General features: G+C 37.4%; 1 protein-coding gene and 2 long non-coding RNA genes across 9 annotated transcripts in view; 2 read left to right on the top strand and 1 right to left on the bottom strand.

Moving 5' to 3' along the window:
• The window catches only part of LOC309622592, a 64,504-nt gene extending 61,451 nt beyond the window's left edge, over positions 1–3,053 (bottom strand). The window contains exon 1 of the long non-coding RNA XR_014241009.1: positions 2,667–3,053. This is a non-coding gene — a long non-coding RNA (uncharacterized lncRNA). The remainder of the gene's footprint in view (positions 1–2,666) is intronic.
• Positions 1–13,577, top strand: part of LOC309622564 — an 867,398-nt gene that overhangs the window by 130,184 nt on the left and 723,637 nt on the right. The window lies entirely within an intron of this gene.
• Positions 3,168–13,577, top strand: part of CCNH (cyclin H) — a 339,640-nt gene continuing 329,230 nt past the window's right edge. For 4 of the 7 annotated variants that reach the window (XR_014240266.1, XR_014240267.1, XR_014240268.1 and 1 more), the window contains exons 1-3: positions 3,197–3,429; positions 5,340–5,462; positions 13,404–13,477. Coding sequence is in view for 3 of the 7 variants with exons in the window: in XM_082378397.1 (XP_082234523.1) it covers positions 3,313–3,429; positions 5,340–5,462; positions 13,404–13,477 (314 nt within the window). In the remaining 4 variants the exon portion in view is untranslated. Of the gene's footprint in view, positions 3,430–3,524; positions 3,852–5,339; positions 5,463–13,403; positions 13,478–13,577 lie in introns of those variants that run through there. The other 3 variants (XM_082378397.1, XM_082378396.1, XM_082378398.1) reach the window with 3 other exon arrangements.

Raw genomic sequence — 13,577 nt, 5'->3', positions numbered from 1 at the left:
ACATACAGATGGCCAAGAAGCACATGAAAAGCTGCTCAACATCACTAATTATTAGAGAAATGCAAAGCAAAACTACGAGGTATCACCTCACACCAGTTAGAATGGGCATCATCAGAAAATCTACAAACAACAAATGCTGGAGAGGGTGTGGAGAAAAGGGGACCCTCTTGCACTGTTGGTGGGAATGTAAACTGATACAGCCACTATGGAGAACTGTATGGAGGTTTCTTAAAGAACTAAAAATAGAATTACCATATGACCCAGCAATCCCACTATTGGGCATATACCCAGAGAAAACCATAATTCAGAAAGACACATGCACCCCAATGTTCATTGCAGCACTATTTACAATAGCCAGGTCATGGAAGCAACCTAAATGCCCATCAACAGATACATGGATAAAGAAGATGCGGTACATACATACAATGGAATATTACTCAGCCATAAAAAGGAACGAAATTGGGTCATTTGTAGAGACGTGGGTGAATCTAGAGACTGTCATACAGAGTGAAGTTAAGTCAGAAAGAGAAAAACAAATATCATATATTAACGCATATATGTGGTACCTAGAAACATGGTACAGATGAACCGGTTTGCAGGGCAGAAATTGAGACACAGATGCAGAGAACAAATGTATTGACACCAAGGGGGGAAAGCAGCGGCTGGTGGGGGTGGTGGTGTGATGAACTGGGAGATTGGGATTGACATGTATACACTAATATGTATAAAATGGATAACTAATAAGAACCTGCTGTATAAAAAAAATTAAAAATTAAAAAAATAAAAAAGGTAATGGGGATGAAAGATGAAGGTAGTCAAAATGTACAAAATTCCAGACAACTAAGTGCTTGGGATGATAAATAGACGTTTATCAACATGATAAATATAATGAGAACACTGCTGTATGTTACGTATGATAGTTGTTAAGAGAGTAAATCCTGAGAGTTCACATCACAAAAAAAATTTTTTTTCTGTTTCTTTAATTTTGTATCTACATGATATGATGGATATTCACTACCTTATTGTGATAATCATTTCATGATGTATGTAAGTCAAATCATTATGCTGTACACCTTAAACTTTTACAGTGCTCGTGTCAATTATCTCTGAATGAAACTGGAAGAAAACAAAAGTAATGGGGATGGAGGCGGGAGTTAGGTAGGAATTGGCCATGAATTGATATTGTTGAAATACATTTCTCTCTATTCTTTATGTTTGAACTTTTCCATAAATCAAATAAGCAGAGTAGAGAGAAACGCTTGCTGCTTTTTAGTTGGAACTAGAAATGGAGATAAGTAAGGCACCACATTCTAAGTCCACAGTCTGCTTTCCACTGTAGAAATAGCACAAAAAGTAAACTTATGCTCAATAGGCTGAACAAGGGAAGGTCACTCAGGCAGACTGAAAATGCAGCATCCAGCTTGCTCACTTTAAGAAGAAGAAATCATGTATGAGCCTTAATGTCAGGACATCAGCAACAACTTTATTCTGTAGATGGTTAGTTCAGCTACAGTTTCTTCTACATTCCCCCAGATATGGTCAATGCTTATTTTCATAGACTAAGATTTGTTAAAGGCTTAAAAAAATAGCTATACCAGGAACACCAGGTTTTCATATTTGTCTTCCTAAATGAACTATGACACTCAGCAATTTTACTCTTATGCCTGTGGAAATCATATTCTGCCATCTCTCAAATGCCCATTTTTATTTCCCTTTACATGAAACTAAAGGAGTTGTCAAATGACTTTCAGAAAAACAGAATAATTGACAGGGTATACATAACTGTCATGGTTCTAAGATTTTATACATACATTTATTTATCTAAATCACTTCTGTTCCTGCCTTTCTGTTTTTCCTTTTAAATTATTCTTTCCCATTATACAATCTTTTAGGGTTCTCACAATCCACTGGACTCATAACTTGCCATGTCCTTCCTTAACATCATCACATTTTCTCCTTCGTTCTCTTTTTCTCAGCCAATGTACTAGACCAAATTACTGACACATGTTTAAGGAGTGTCTGGATCTCCAAAGTTATTAACTACAAATGGTATAAGTTTGAGAAGGAATTCAAATAACTCTGGCAAAGTCTACCCTCAACTGCACCCACCCAAATTAAACAAAAGAGAAGAAAAGTGCTCTCTTTCTTAAGCCTTTAAAAATATTTTCATTGAAAGCAAAGTTGGAAATAATCTGCCCCCTTTTTCCTGTGTGACCTTTTCAACTCTCTGTATCATCTTTATCTCTTTTTTTGTTTTTAGAAAAACAATTTGATGTGGGTAAATCCACGTTTCTGACCCCATGTATAATACATAGGTATGCCTAAATGGGACAAATATCAAAACCAGTAAAGGCTTTTGTAATCAATGTAAATTTTGTATCTCAAATGCAATTTTGAAAGCACTAATAGTAAAAAAAAACTCAAGTGTTAATAATAGCTTATTGTAAGGTGTAAGGCTCCCTTGGGGTCAATAATAAAGATGGGAATCTCAAGAAAACCCTAAAACTACTAAACATAGTGGCTTCAGAGATGGAAATAGGGGGAGAAGGATTGGCTAGTTGTCAAAAGAAGCAGAAGGAAAAAGGCACAGAAAAAGAATAGACAGGTACACATTAGTGTCAGAACAATAAAGAACGATACACATGCACTGTTTCTAGTTTTCCTACCATGTTTCAGTCTCGCTCAGGCCAAGAATTTAGGTAGCGCTCCAGACACACTCTTCCTTAAAAGAGCCAGGAATGCTTCTGCCTTAGGATCTTGGCTGTTTCATGTGCCCTAAGATCATCCCCACATGATTGGTAGCCCTACTCCCTCAACTCTTTCAAGTCTTTGCTCAAACATCACCTTCTCACTGAGGCCTCCTCTGAACATCCTATTTAAAAGTTGACCTCCTCCAGAGTGCTTTCCTTACTTCTGATTATCTCTTGTGGCTTGTTTAGGTTAGCCTCCACATGCCCTCAATTTACTTCCCTTTTGGATATCCCTGCCTGTCGCTTCTCCTTTAAATCTTGTCGGAAAGGGGCGGAGCTAGGGCCGAAGCTCACAAAAAAGGAGGACCATGTCGATAGGCTACGCCCATTTGATTCGCGGGCGGCGGCCTGAGACCCCGCGAGACTTTCTCCTAATCCGCTCCGGAAACGCGATTGCGGACGGAATTACCACGTGACCTTGACGTCGTCAAGCCCGCGCCGACCGGCGTCAGTCCGTGGGCTTCCGCGGAATCCTGGTGGTGGCTTAGCTGTTTTACGTCCCGGTTTTGTGCCGTTGGCGGTCTTCTCTCCAGACTACCTGGGCCTTGCCTCCGACTTCACCATGTACCACAACAGTAGCCAGAAGCGGCACTGGACTTTTGCTAGTGAGGAGCAGCTGGCGCGATTGCGGGCCGACGCCAACCGCAAATTCAAATGCAAAGCTGTGGCGAACGGGAAGGTGAGGGCTCCGGCTGCCGCCCTTCTTCCTCGAGCTCTATAAACTCTTGTCCGTCCCTCTCCCCCGGGACTTCCCGCACACCTCCCTCCCACCTCCTCGGCGCGGAGTGCGTTTATCTGTTTAATAAGTAGCGAGCACTTTGCTAGGTGCAGTGGGTACGGAGACGGACATGGCCATCCATCCCCGTAATCGAGTGGCAGACAAATAACCAGTAACATGGCGAAGAAGCCTTTGCAGCATGCTTATGTAGTGGGGGACGCTTTTCTGAGTGGCTGTTGTGGAGATGATGGGGAGATGACTTTCCCGGTGGACAGAGCCACAGGTGCAAAGTAGGAGGCCAGAAGTTTCAGGGTTGGTTCCCCGGAATGCTCATGATCGTGTGTGGCGGAAGCTGAGTATTTGTGCATGAAAGGTTGGAGAAGGTAAGCAGGGAACTTGTAAGCGGAGTTAAATAGTTTGAACTTTGTGATGGAGGAATAGGGAAACCTTTGAAAAATTTTAAATGGGAAATTTATCAGAGTCTGTTCTAGAGAGAGCTTTCAGGGAAGGAATGGATCGATTGGATGGGGGCAGGGGGCTGAGAGACCGTTAGCACAAACCAGTTGACCACAGATGGTTTGGACTATATGGTCTGTCAGCCACGTCCTTCCTGTTTTACTTTTACCTGGAAGTCTCGTCTGTTTCATATCACTTTATTTTTGTGCTGCACAAAGTAGTACATATTGTGCTAAATTCTAAGTATTTAGCAAGTGTTAGTTCATATAATCCTCACAACTACCCCATGAGGTAGATACTATTATTATCCTTGCATTACATCTTAGGAAACTACAGAGAGGTTGAGTAACTTCTCAGGCTATATTGCTAGTAAGTGGCAGAGCCAAGATGTGAAACCATGTAGTCTACTTTCAGCATTCCTTCTGTAAACCACAATGCCATGCTGTCTCTATAAAATTAGCACCTGTGTTAATTTCCTAGGAAACTAGGAAAAATTACTCCATAAAAATATTACCGCAAACTGGGTGGCTTAAAACAACAGAAATTTGTTGTTTTACAGTTCTGGAGGCTAGAAGTCTGGGATCAAGGTGTTGGCCGAGTGGTGCTCTGCAGCTTCTTTTCCTCTTCCAGCTTCTGGTAACTCCAGGTGTTCCTTTGCTTGTGGCAACTAACTCCGGTCTCTAGCTCCATCTTTACATAGTGTTCTCCCTGTGTTTCTGTCTCTTCACATGTTTTTCTTATAAAGCTACCAGTCATATTGGATTAGAAGCCCATTCTACTTCAGTAGGACCTCATCTTAACTAATTACATCTGCAGAGACCTTATTTCCTCACATTCTGAGGTACTGGGGGTTAGGACTCAACACACCTTTTTTGGTAGTCGTAATTAAACCAATAACAGTGCCAAATCGATGTTTGTTGTAAAATTGTAGTATTTATCAACCATGTAGTGTATTCTGTAGAGATTTTATAAAGATGGAGAAGAGGTAATGTGTTAAGGGTCAGAATTATCCTTGAGGCACTTGTTGATTTTTACCTCAACCTGTGTGACTTAATAACTGACTGAGAAAGGGATATTGAAAGTTTTCCAACCATTGACAATGTGTATCTTCTTTTTGATTTATAAATAGTGACATCAAACCTGTGAACATATGCACACACTCCTCATGATTGCTTATACATTAGTGAAGCAAATATTCAGCTAACATTCCGAGAAATTATGCAATTACAGTATAGTTTCAGTTTATTGAATATTTTCTTAAAAGCTATTTTGTATAATATTAGCAGTTCTATAAAGAGAAAATGAGGTGTGGTATATTTCCCTTTGGTTGGAGATATAAACTTAATTTAATCTAGACAGAGAAAAAAATATTAAGATTATCTAATTAAATTTTTGTTGTAACTTCTGACTCACAGGTTCTTCCAAATGACCCAGTCTTTCTTGAGCCTTCTGAAGAAATGACGCTGTGCAAGTATTATGAGAAAAGATTATTGGAATTCTGTTCGGTGTTTAAGCCAGCAATGCCAAGGTCTGTTGTGGTAAGTTATAGTGATGAAGTATAATGTCCTTTAGCTAACTTATGAAATCTGACTTCTTATAAATATTTAAATCAATTTTCTATCCACTTTACTCAGAAATGCACCTGAGTTATATATTTATATAAATATGTAATTTATGTATTTAAGTTTTGTCACATATTTTTCAATAAAGCCATTAAATTATGAATTCCTATGTTGTATCTTACACAGTGTTTCAAGAATCATTCCATATCTAAAGAATTTTGAGGTCTGCTGGATAGGTCATGACATCCTCACTTCATAGGGAAAGAAAAAATCAAATTACTTTCCCTCTAGGTTCTCATGCGGTTGTTTCAGATGTATGGTTCTGAGGACCCTATTCGTGTGTGTGTGTGTGTGTGTGTACATTGTGGTGCGGTAATGGTGAGGAGAAACAGGTAGTTAGAACTTTTTGGCTGTATGGATTTGTGTATGCTATCCCTGTAATTGTTCCTATTGTTTGTGTTTTTTTGTTTTTTTTTTTAATTGGAGTTTATTTGATTTACAGTGTTGTATTAGTTTCAGGTGTACAGCAAAGTGATTTAGTTACACATATACATATATCTATTCTTCTTATTCCCATATAGGTTGTTACAGAGTACTGAGTAGAGTTCCCTGTGTTATACAGTAGGTCCTTGTTGATTATTTTATATAGAGTAGCATGTATATGTTAGTCCTAACCTCCTAATTTATCCCCCACCCCCCACCTTTCCTCTTTGGTAACCATAAGTTTGTTTTCTAAGTCTGTGAGTCTTTCTGTTTTATAAATAAGTTCATTTGCATCATTTTTTTAGATTCCACATATAAGTGATATCATATGATATTTGTCTTTCTCTGACCTACTTCACTTAGTATGATAATCTCTGAGTCCATCTATGTTGCTGCAAATGGCATTATTTTGTTCTTTTTTGTGGCTGAGTAGAATTCCACTCTATATATGTACCACATCTTCTTTATCCATTCATCTTTCAGTGGACATTTAGGTTGTTTCCATGTCTTGGCTATTGTGAATAGTGCTGCTGTGAATATAGGGGTGCATGTATCTTTTTGAATTATAGTTTTGTCCAGGTGTATACCCAGGAGTGGGATTGCTGGATCATATGGTAGCTCCATTTTTAGTTTTTTAAGGAAACTGCATGCTGTTCTCCACAGTGGCTGTACCAATTTACATTCCCACCAACAGTGTAGGAGGGTTCCCTTCTCTCCACACCCTCTCCAGCATTTATTGTTTGTGGATTTTTTGATGATGGCCATTCTGAGCTGTGTGAGGTGATACTTCATTGTAGTTTTGATTTGCATTTCTCTAATAATTAGCAGTGTCAAGGATCTTTTCATGTGCTTTTTGGCCATCTGTATGTGTTCTTTGGAGAAATGTCTATTTAGATCTTCTGCCCATTTTTTGATTGGGTTGTTAGTTTTTTGGATATTGAGCTGCACGAGCTCTTTGTATATTTCGGAGATTAATCCCTTGTCGGTTGCTTCATTTGCAAATATTTTCTCCCATTCTGAGGGTTGTCTTCTCGTTTATGGTTTCCTTTGCTATGCAAAAAGCTTTTCAAGTTTAATTAAGTCCCATTTGTTTATTTTGTTTTGATTTTCATTACTCTGGGAGGTGGGTCAAAAAAGAAATTGCCGTGATTTATGTCAAAGACTGTTTTGCCTATGTTTTCCTCTAAGAGTTTTATAGTGTCTGGTCTCACATTTAGGTCTTTAATCCATTTTGAGTTTATTTTTGTGTATGGTGTTAGTGTTCTAATTTCATTCTTGTACATGTAGCTGTCCAGTTTTCCCAGGACCACTATTGAAGAGACAGTCTTTTCTCCATTGTATAGTCTTGCCTCCTTTGTTGTAGATTAGTTGACCAGAGGTGTGTGGGTTTACTTCTGGGCTTTCTATTCTGTTCCACTGACCTATGTGTCTGTTAGTGTGCCAGTACCATACTGTTTTGACTACTGTAGCTTTATAGTATAGTCTGAAGTCAGGGAGCATGATTCCTTCAGCTTCATTTTTCTTAGGATTACTTTGGCTGTTTGGGGTCTTCTGTGTTTCAATACAAATTTTCAGATTTTTGGTTCTAGATCTGCAAAAACTGCCATTGGTAATTTGATAGGGATTGCATTGAATCTGTAGATTACCTTGGGTAGTACAGTAAGTCTGCTACACACGAACCTTCAATTTGCGAACTTTCAAAGATGAGAACATGCGTTTCCATGTCCAATCACGTTAAGTTAGTTCACGTGTCTGGCATACATTGTCATATATGTGCATCCTCTACAAGTGGTTGTGCTTTTGTGTACTTTAAAGTACAGTACTGTATAGAGTACAGTAATACAGTATATTTATTTCAAACCCAGGATGTCCAGAAGCAAGCATAAAAGCAGTGGAGATGTAACTGGTACTACTGTACTTCTCAAGGCACTGTACTGTAAGATTAAAAATGTTTTATTTTTTGTTTGTTTTTTATGTATTATTTGTGTGAAAAGTATTATAAATCTATTACAGTATAGTACTTATATAGTTTCCCAATCGTGTTACTTGGGTACCTAGGCTGACTTAGTTGGACTTACGAACAAATTGGACTTACAAATGCACTCTGAATGGAACTCGTTCAGATGTAGGGGACTTACTGTGCAGTCATTTTGACAATACTGATTCTTCCAATCCAGGAACATGGTGTATCTTTCCATCTGTTTGTGTCATCTTCAATTTCTTTCATCAGCGTCTTATAGTTTTCAGAGTATAGGTCTTTTGCCTCTTTAGGTAGGTTTCTTCATAGGTGTTTTATTCTTTTTCATGTGATGGTAAATGGGATTGTTTTCTTAATATCTCTTTCTGATCTTTCATTGTTAGTGTATAGAAATGCAAGAGATTTCTGTGTATTAATTTTGTATCCTGCAGCTTTACCAGATTAATTGATGAGCTCTAGTAGTTTTCTGGTAGCATCTTTAGGATTTCCTAAGTATAATGTCATCTGCAAACAGGGACAGTTTTACTACTTTTCCAATTTGGATTCCTTTTGTTTCTTTTTCTTCTCTGATTGCCATGGCTAAGACTTCCAAAACTATGTTCAGTAACAGTGTCGAGAGTGGATATCCTTGTCTTGTTCCTGATCATAGAGGAAATGCTTTCAGCTTTTTACTGTTGAGTATGATGTTAGCTGTGCGTTTGTCATATATGGCCTTAACTATGTTGAGGTATGTTCCCTTTATGCCCATTTTCTGGAGAGTATTTATCATGAATGGGTGTTGGATTTTGTTAAGCTTTTTCTGCATCTATTGAGATGATCATATAGTTTTTATTCTTCAATTTGTTAATATGGTCTATCACACTAATTAATTTGCAGATATTGAAAAATCCTTGCATTCTAAGATAGATCCCACTTGATGATGGTGTATGATCTTTTTAATGTATTGTTGGATTCAGTTTGCTAGTATTTTGTTGAGGATTTTTGAGTCTATGTTCATCAGTGATATTGGCCTGTAATTTTCTTTTGTGGTATCTTTGTCTACTTGTGGTATCAGGGTGATGGTGGCCTCATAGAATGAGTTTGGGAGTGTTTCTTCCTCTGCAATTTTTTGAAATACTTTCTGAAGGATAGGTGTTAACTCTTCTCTAAGTGTTTGATAGAATTTGCCTGTGAAGCCATCTGGTCCTGGACTTTTGTTTGTTGGGAGTTTTTTAATCACAGTTTTAATTTCAGTGCTTGTGATTGGTCTGTTCATATTTTCCATTTCTTCCTGGTTCAGTTTTGCTTGATTTTACCATGCAAAGAATTTGTCCATTTCTTCTGGGTTGTCCATTTTATTGGCAGATAGTTGCTTGTAATAGTTTCTTATGATCCCTTGTATTTCTGTGGTGTCCAGTCTAACTTCTCCTTTTTCATTTCTAATTTTATTGATTTGAGCCCTTTCCCTTTTTTTCTTGATGAGTCTGGCTAAAGGTTTATCAGTTTTGTTTATCTTTTCAAAGAACCAGTTTTTAGTTTCATTGATCTTTTGTTTTCTTCGTCTCTATTTCATTTATTTCTGTTCTAATCTTTATGATATCTTTCCTTCTGATAACTTTGGGTTTTGTTTGTTCTTCTTTCTCTAGTTGCTTTAGTGTAAGGCTAGGTTGTTTATTTGAGATTTTTCTTATTTCCTGAGGTAAGACTGTATTGCTATGAACTTCCCTCCTAGAACTGCTTTTTCTGTGCCCCGTAGGTTTTGGATCATCATGCTTTCGTTTTCATTTGTCTCTAGGAATTTGATTTCCTCTTTGATTTCTTCAGTGATCCATTGGTTGTTTAGTAGCATATTGTTTAGCCTCCAGGTGTTTGTGTTTTTTACAGTTTTTTTCTTGTGGTTGATTTCTAATCTCACAGCATTGTGGTTGGAAAAGATGCTTGACATGATTTCAGTTTTCTTAAATTTATCTAGGCTTGCTTTATGTCCCATCATGTGATCTGTCCTGGAGAATGTTCTGTGTGCACTTGAGAAGAATGTGTATTCTGCTGCTTTCAGGTGGAATGCTCTAAAAATATCAGTTAAGTCCATCTGGTCTAATGTGTCATTTAAGGCCTGTGTTTCCTTATTGATTTTGTTTGGATGATCTGTCCGTTGGTATAAATGAGGTGTTAAAATCCCCCACGATTTCTCCTTTTCTGGCTGTTAGCATTTGCCTTATCTATTGAGGTGCTCCTGTGCTGGGTGCATATATATTTACAATTGTTGTATCTTTTTCTTGGATTGATCCCTTTATCATTATGTAGTGTCCTTTTTTGAATCTTGCAACAGTCTTTATTTTAAAGTCTGTTTTGTCTGAGTCTTGCTACTCCGGCTTTCTTTTGATTTCCATTTGCATGGAATATCTTTTTCCATCCCCTCACTTTCAGTCTGTATGTGTCCCTAGGTCTGAAGTGGGTCTCTTGTAGACAGCATATATATGGGTCTTGTTTTTGTATCCATTCAGCCAGTGTTTGTCTTTTGGTTGGAGCGTTTAATCCATTTACATTTAAGGTAATTACTGATATGTTCTTATTGCCATTTTGTTAACTGTTTTGGGATTTTGTTTTATAAAGCTATGGACTCTTAGATGGAGTTTGAATATATTTTTTTAATTAATTAACTTATTTATTTTTGGCTGCGTTGGGTCTTCGTTGCTGTGTGCCGGCTCTCTCTAGTTGCAGCGAGCGAGAGCTACTCTTGTTGCGGTGCACAGGCTTCTCATTGCTGTGGCTTCTCTTGTTGCGGAGCACGGGCTGTAGGCACACGGGCTTCAGTAGTTGTGGCTCACGGGCTCTAGAGCACAGGCTTAGTAGTTGTGGCGCATGGGCTTAGTTCCTCCGCGGCATGTGGGATCTTCCCGGACCAGGGGTCGAACCCGTGTCCCCTTCATTGGCAGGCGGATTCCTAACCACTGCACCACCAGGGAAGTCCCTGGGATTGTTTTCACTAGGTATTTTTTCTTCCCTTCCTCTTTTGTTCTCCTCTCTTGTGATTTTATGACTATCTTTAGTGTTGTGTTTGGATTGCTTTTTCTGTTGTAGATTTTTGGTTTGTGGTTACCATGAGGATTTGGTATAGTAGTCTATACACACACACACATACACACACACACACACACACACACAAGATTAAGTTCCTGGTCTCTTAATTTCAAATGCATTTCCAATATCCTTCATTTGTATTCTCCTCACAATTGCTACTTTTGATTTATGTGTGGATGATTTCCTACCTTTATGTTTGCTTTTACCGGTGAGCTGTCCCATTCGTAATTTTCTTGTTTCTAGTTGTGGCCTTTTCTTTTCCGATAGAAAAGGCATTCTTTTGGCATTTTTTGGAAAGCTGCTTTGGTGGTGCTGAATTCTTGTAGCTTTTTCTTGTCTGTAAAGCTTTTGACTTCCCTGTCGAATCTGAACGAGAGCCTTGCTGGGTAGAGTATTTTTGGTTGTATGTTTTTCCCTTTCATCACTTTACATGTATCATGGCACTCCTTTCTGTCCTGTAGAATTTCTGCTGAAAAATCAGATGATAACCTTATGGGGCTTCCCTTGTATGTTATTTGTTTTTTTTCCCTTGTTGTTTTTAATAATTTCTCTTTGTCTTTAATTTTTGTCAGTTTGATTAGTATGTGTCTCGTTGTGTTCCTCCTTGGGTTTATCCTCTGTGCTTCCTGGACTTGGGTGACTGTTTCCTTTCCCATTTTAGGGAAGTTTTCCGCTATAATCCCTTCAGATATTTTCTCAGGCCCTTTCTCTGTCTCTCCTTCTGGAACCCGTATAATGCAGATGTTGGTGGACTTAATGTTGTCCCAGAGGTCTCTTAAACTGTCCTCATTTCTTTTCATTCTTTTTTCTTTAATCTGTTCTGCGTCAGTGATTTCCACCATTCTGTCTTCCAGCTCACTTATCCATTTTTCTGCCTTATTTATTTTGCTATTGATTCCTTCTAATGTATTTTTCATTTGAGTTAAGGTATTGTTCATCTGTTTGTTTGTTCTTTACATTTTCTGGCTCTTTGTTAAACATTTCTTGTGTCCTCTTGATCTGTGCCTCCATTTTTTTTCCTATCTTGGATCATCTTTACCTCATTACTCTGACTTTTTTTTCATGTAGATTACCTGTCTCCACTTCACTTAGTTGTTCTACTGGGGTATTATTTTGTTCCTTTGTCTGGATTTGTGTATTTTTGTTGATAGAAAATTAACTGAAATTTAAAAGCTGAAAGATTAAAAAGGGGGAAAGGTGTATAAAATATTTTTCTCTTATCTCACAGATTTGTTGTGAATATCAAATATGAAAGTTTTGTCTTAAGTGAAAGTAGATCATACATTTTAAAGTTATACCAAGTGAATAATTTGTGGCCCAGAAAAGAATAAGCTCCTAGAAAATATTCTCCATTTTTATAGTTGAAAAAACTGAAGTATATTGAAAATACCAAGTCCAAAAGTATTCATAGTGTTTTCTGTTTTTTACTGGACCTTTAAGAGATCTGATTCATGAAAAATTTTAAATGTGCTTGCTTTCTATTTCCAGATTTGGTCTTAGTCTTTTCTGATAAGAAAACTGTAACACAAGGTGGTAGGTTTAAGTGATCTTTTCAGATGGAGAAACTGAATCCTTGAATGAACTTCTTTGTGGAATTTGTCTTTATATAACTTGCTTATTTATAACTGTTAGTTTTGGGTTTTGTTTCACATAAAATGACAAAACTAAACTTTTAAAATATTTAAAAAGAAATGTATTTTTTTCTATTCTAAAGTAGATAAATATTTCATTGGTTTTAGCCAAATGAAATAGTTTTTTAAAGTACAGGCAGACCTTGGTTGAAAACAGCCCTGTCCCTTATTAGATTTGTGACCTTGAACAAGTCAGTTAACCTCATTGATATTCAGTTTCTTTTTCTATAGAGATAGCAGTACTTCACCAAGCTGTTACAAGAATTAAAATAAGATGATAGTTTTATACTTGGCACAGAGTGTGGCACATGGAGTGCAGTCAGTAAATGGTAGGTGCTGCTTCTCCTGTTTGGTTTGGCAGCAGGTTAGATCACAGAACCAGAGTGGATTTAGAGAGAAGGATCATTGCCCTGACCATGTTATTCTGCCAGTATTTTACTAGATTGACTGCTTGAGCTGTGATCATTTGTATAAATTATACAAATATATATAATTGTGTAAACCCCCCCCCCCACATTTTTAAAATTAAGCCAGTGACCATAGGAAGGATAAGCCAGGGTGGGTGGGGAAGGACAACAAAGGGTTGGCTGTGGTTTTTCTGTTGTAATTTATCACAATTTATTTTGACTTAAGAAGTAATAAGTTTTGGGTTTTTTTGCAGGTGACTTTTTCAAAGAAACCTTTCCATAAATAAGTTTTTTTTAATACAAAATATAACTTGTATGTGTGAATAGGTTCTGATAATATATGTATTTTTAATCTTAGGGTACAGCTTGTATGTATTTCAAGCGCTTTTATCTTAATAACTCAGTAATGGAATATCACCCCCGGATAATAATGTGAGTATAAGTCTAATTTATTGATTTTCATTTAAGAAGACTTTTATACTATTTGAGCATGTGTGTGTGAAAAAATGACTTCCTAATAAAGGGTAATTTA

Source organism: Balaenoptera borealis (genome assembly GCF_965194805.1).
Source record: "Balaenoptera borealis genome assembly, chromosome: 2".
Taxonomy (NCBI): Eukaryota; Metazoa; Chordata; class Mammalia; order Artiodactyla; family Balaenopteridae; genus Balaenoptera; species Balaenoptera borealis.
Note: the sequence above shows the minus strand (reverse complement) of the source record. Positions and strands in the feature narration are given on the sequence as shown.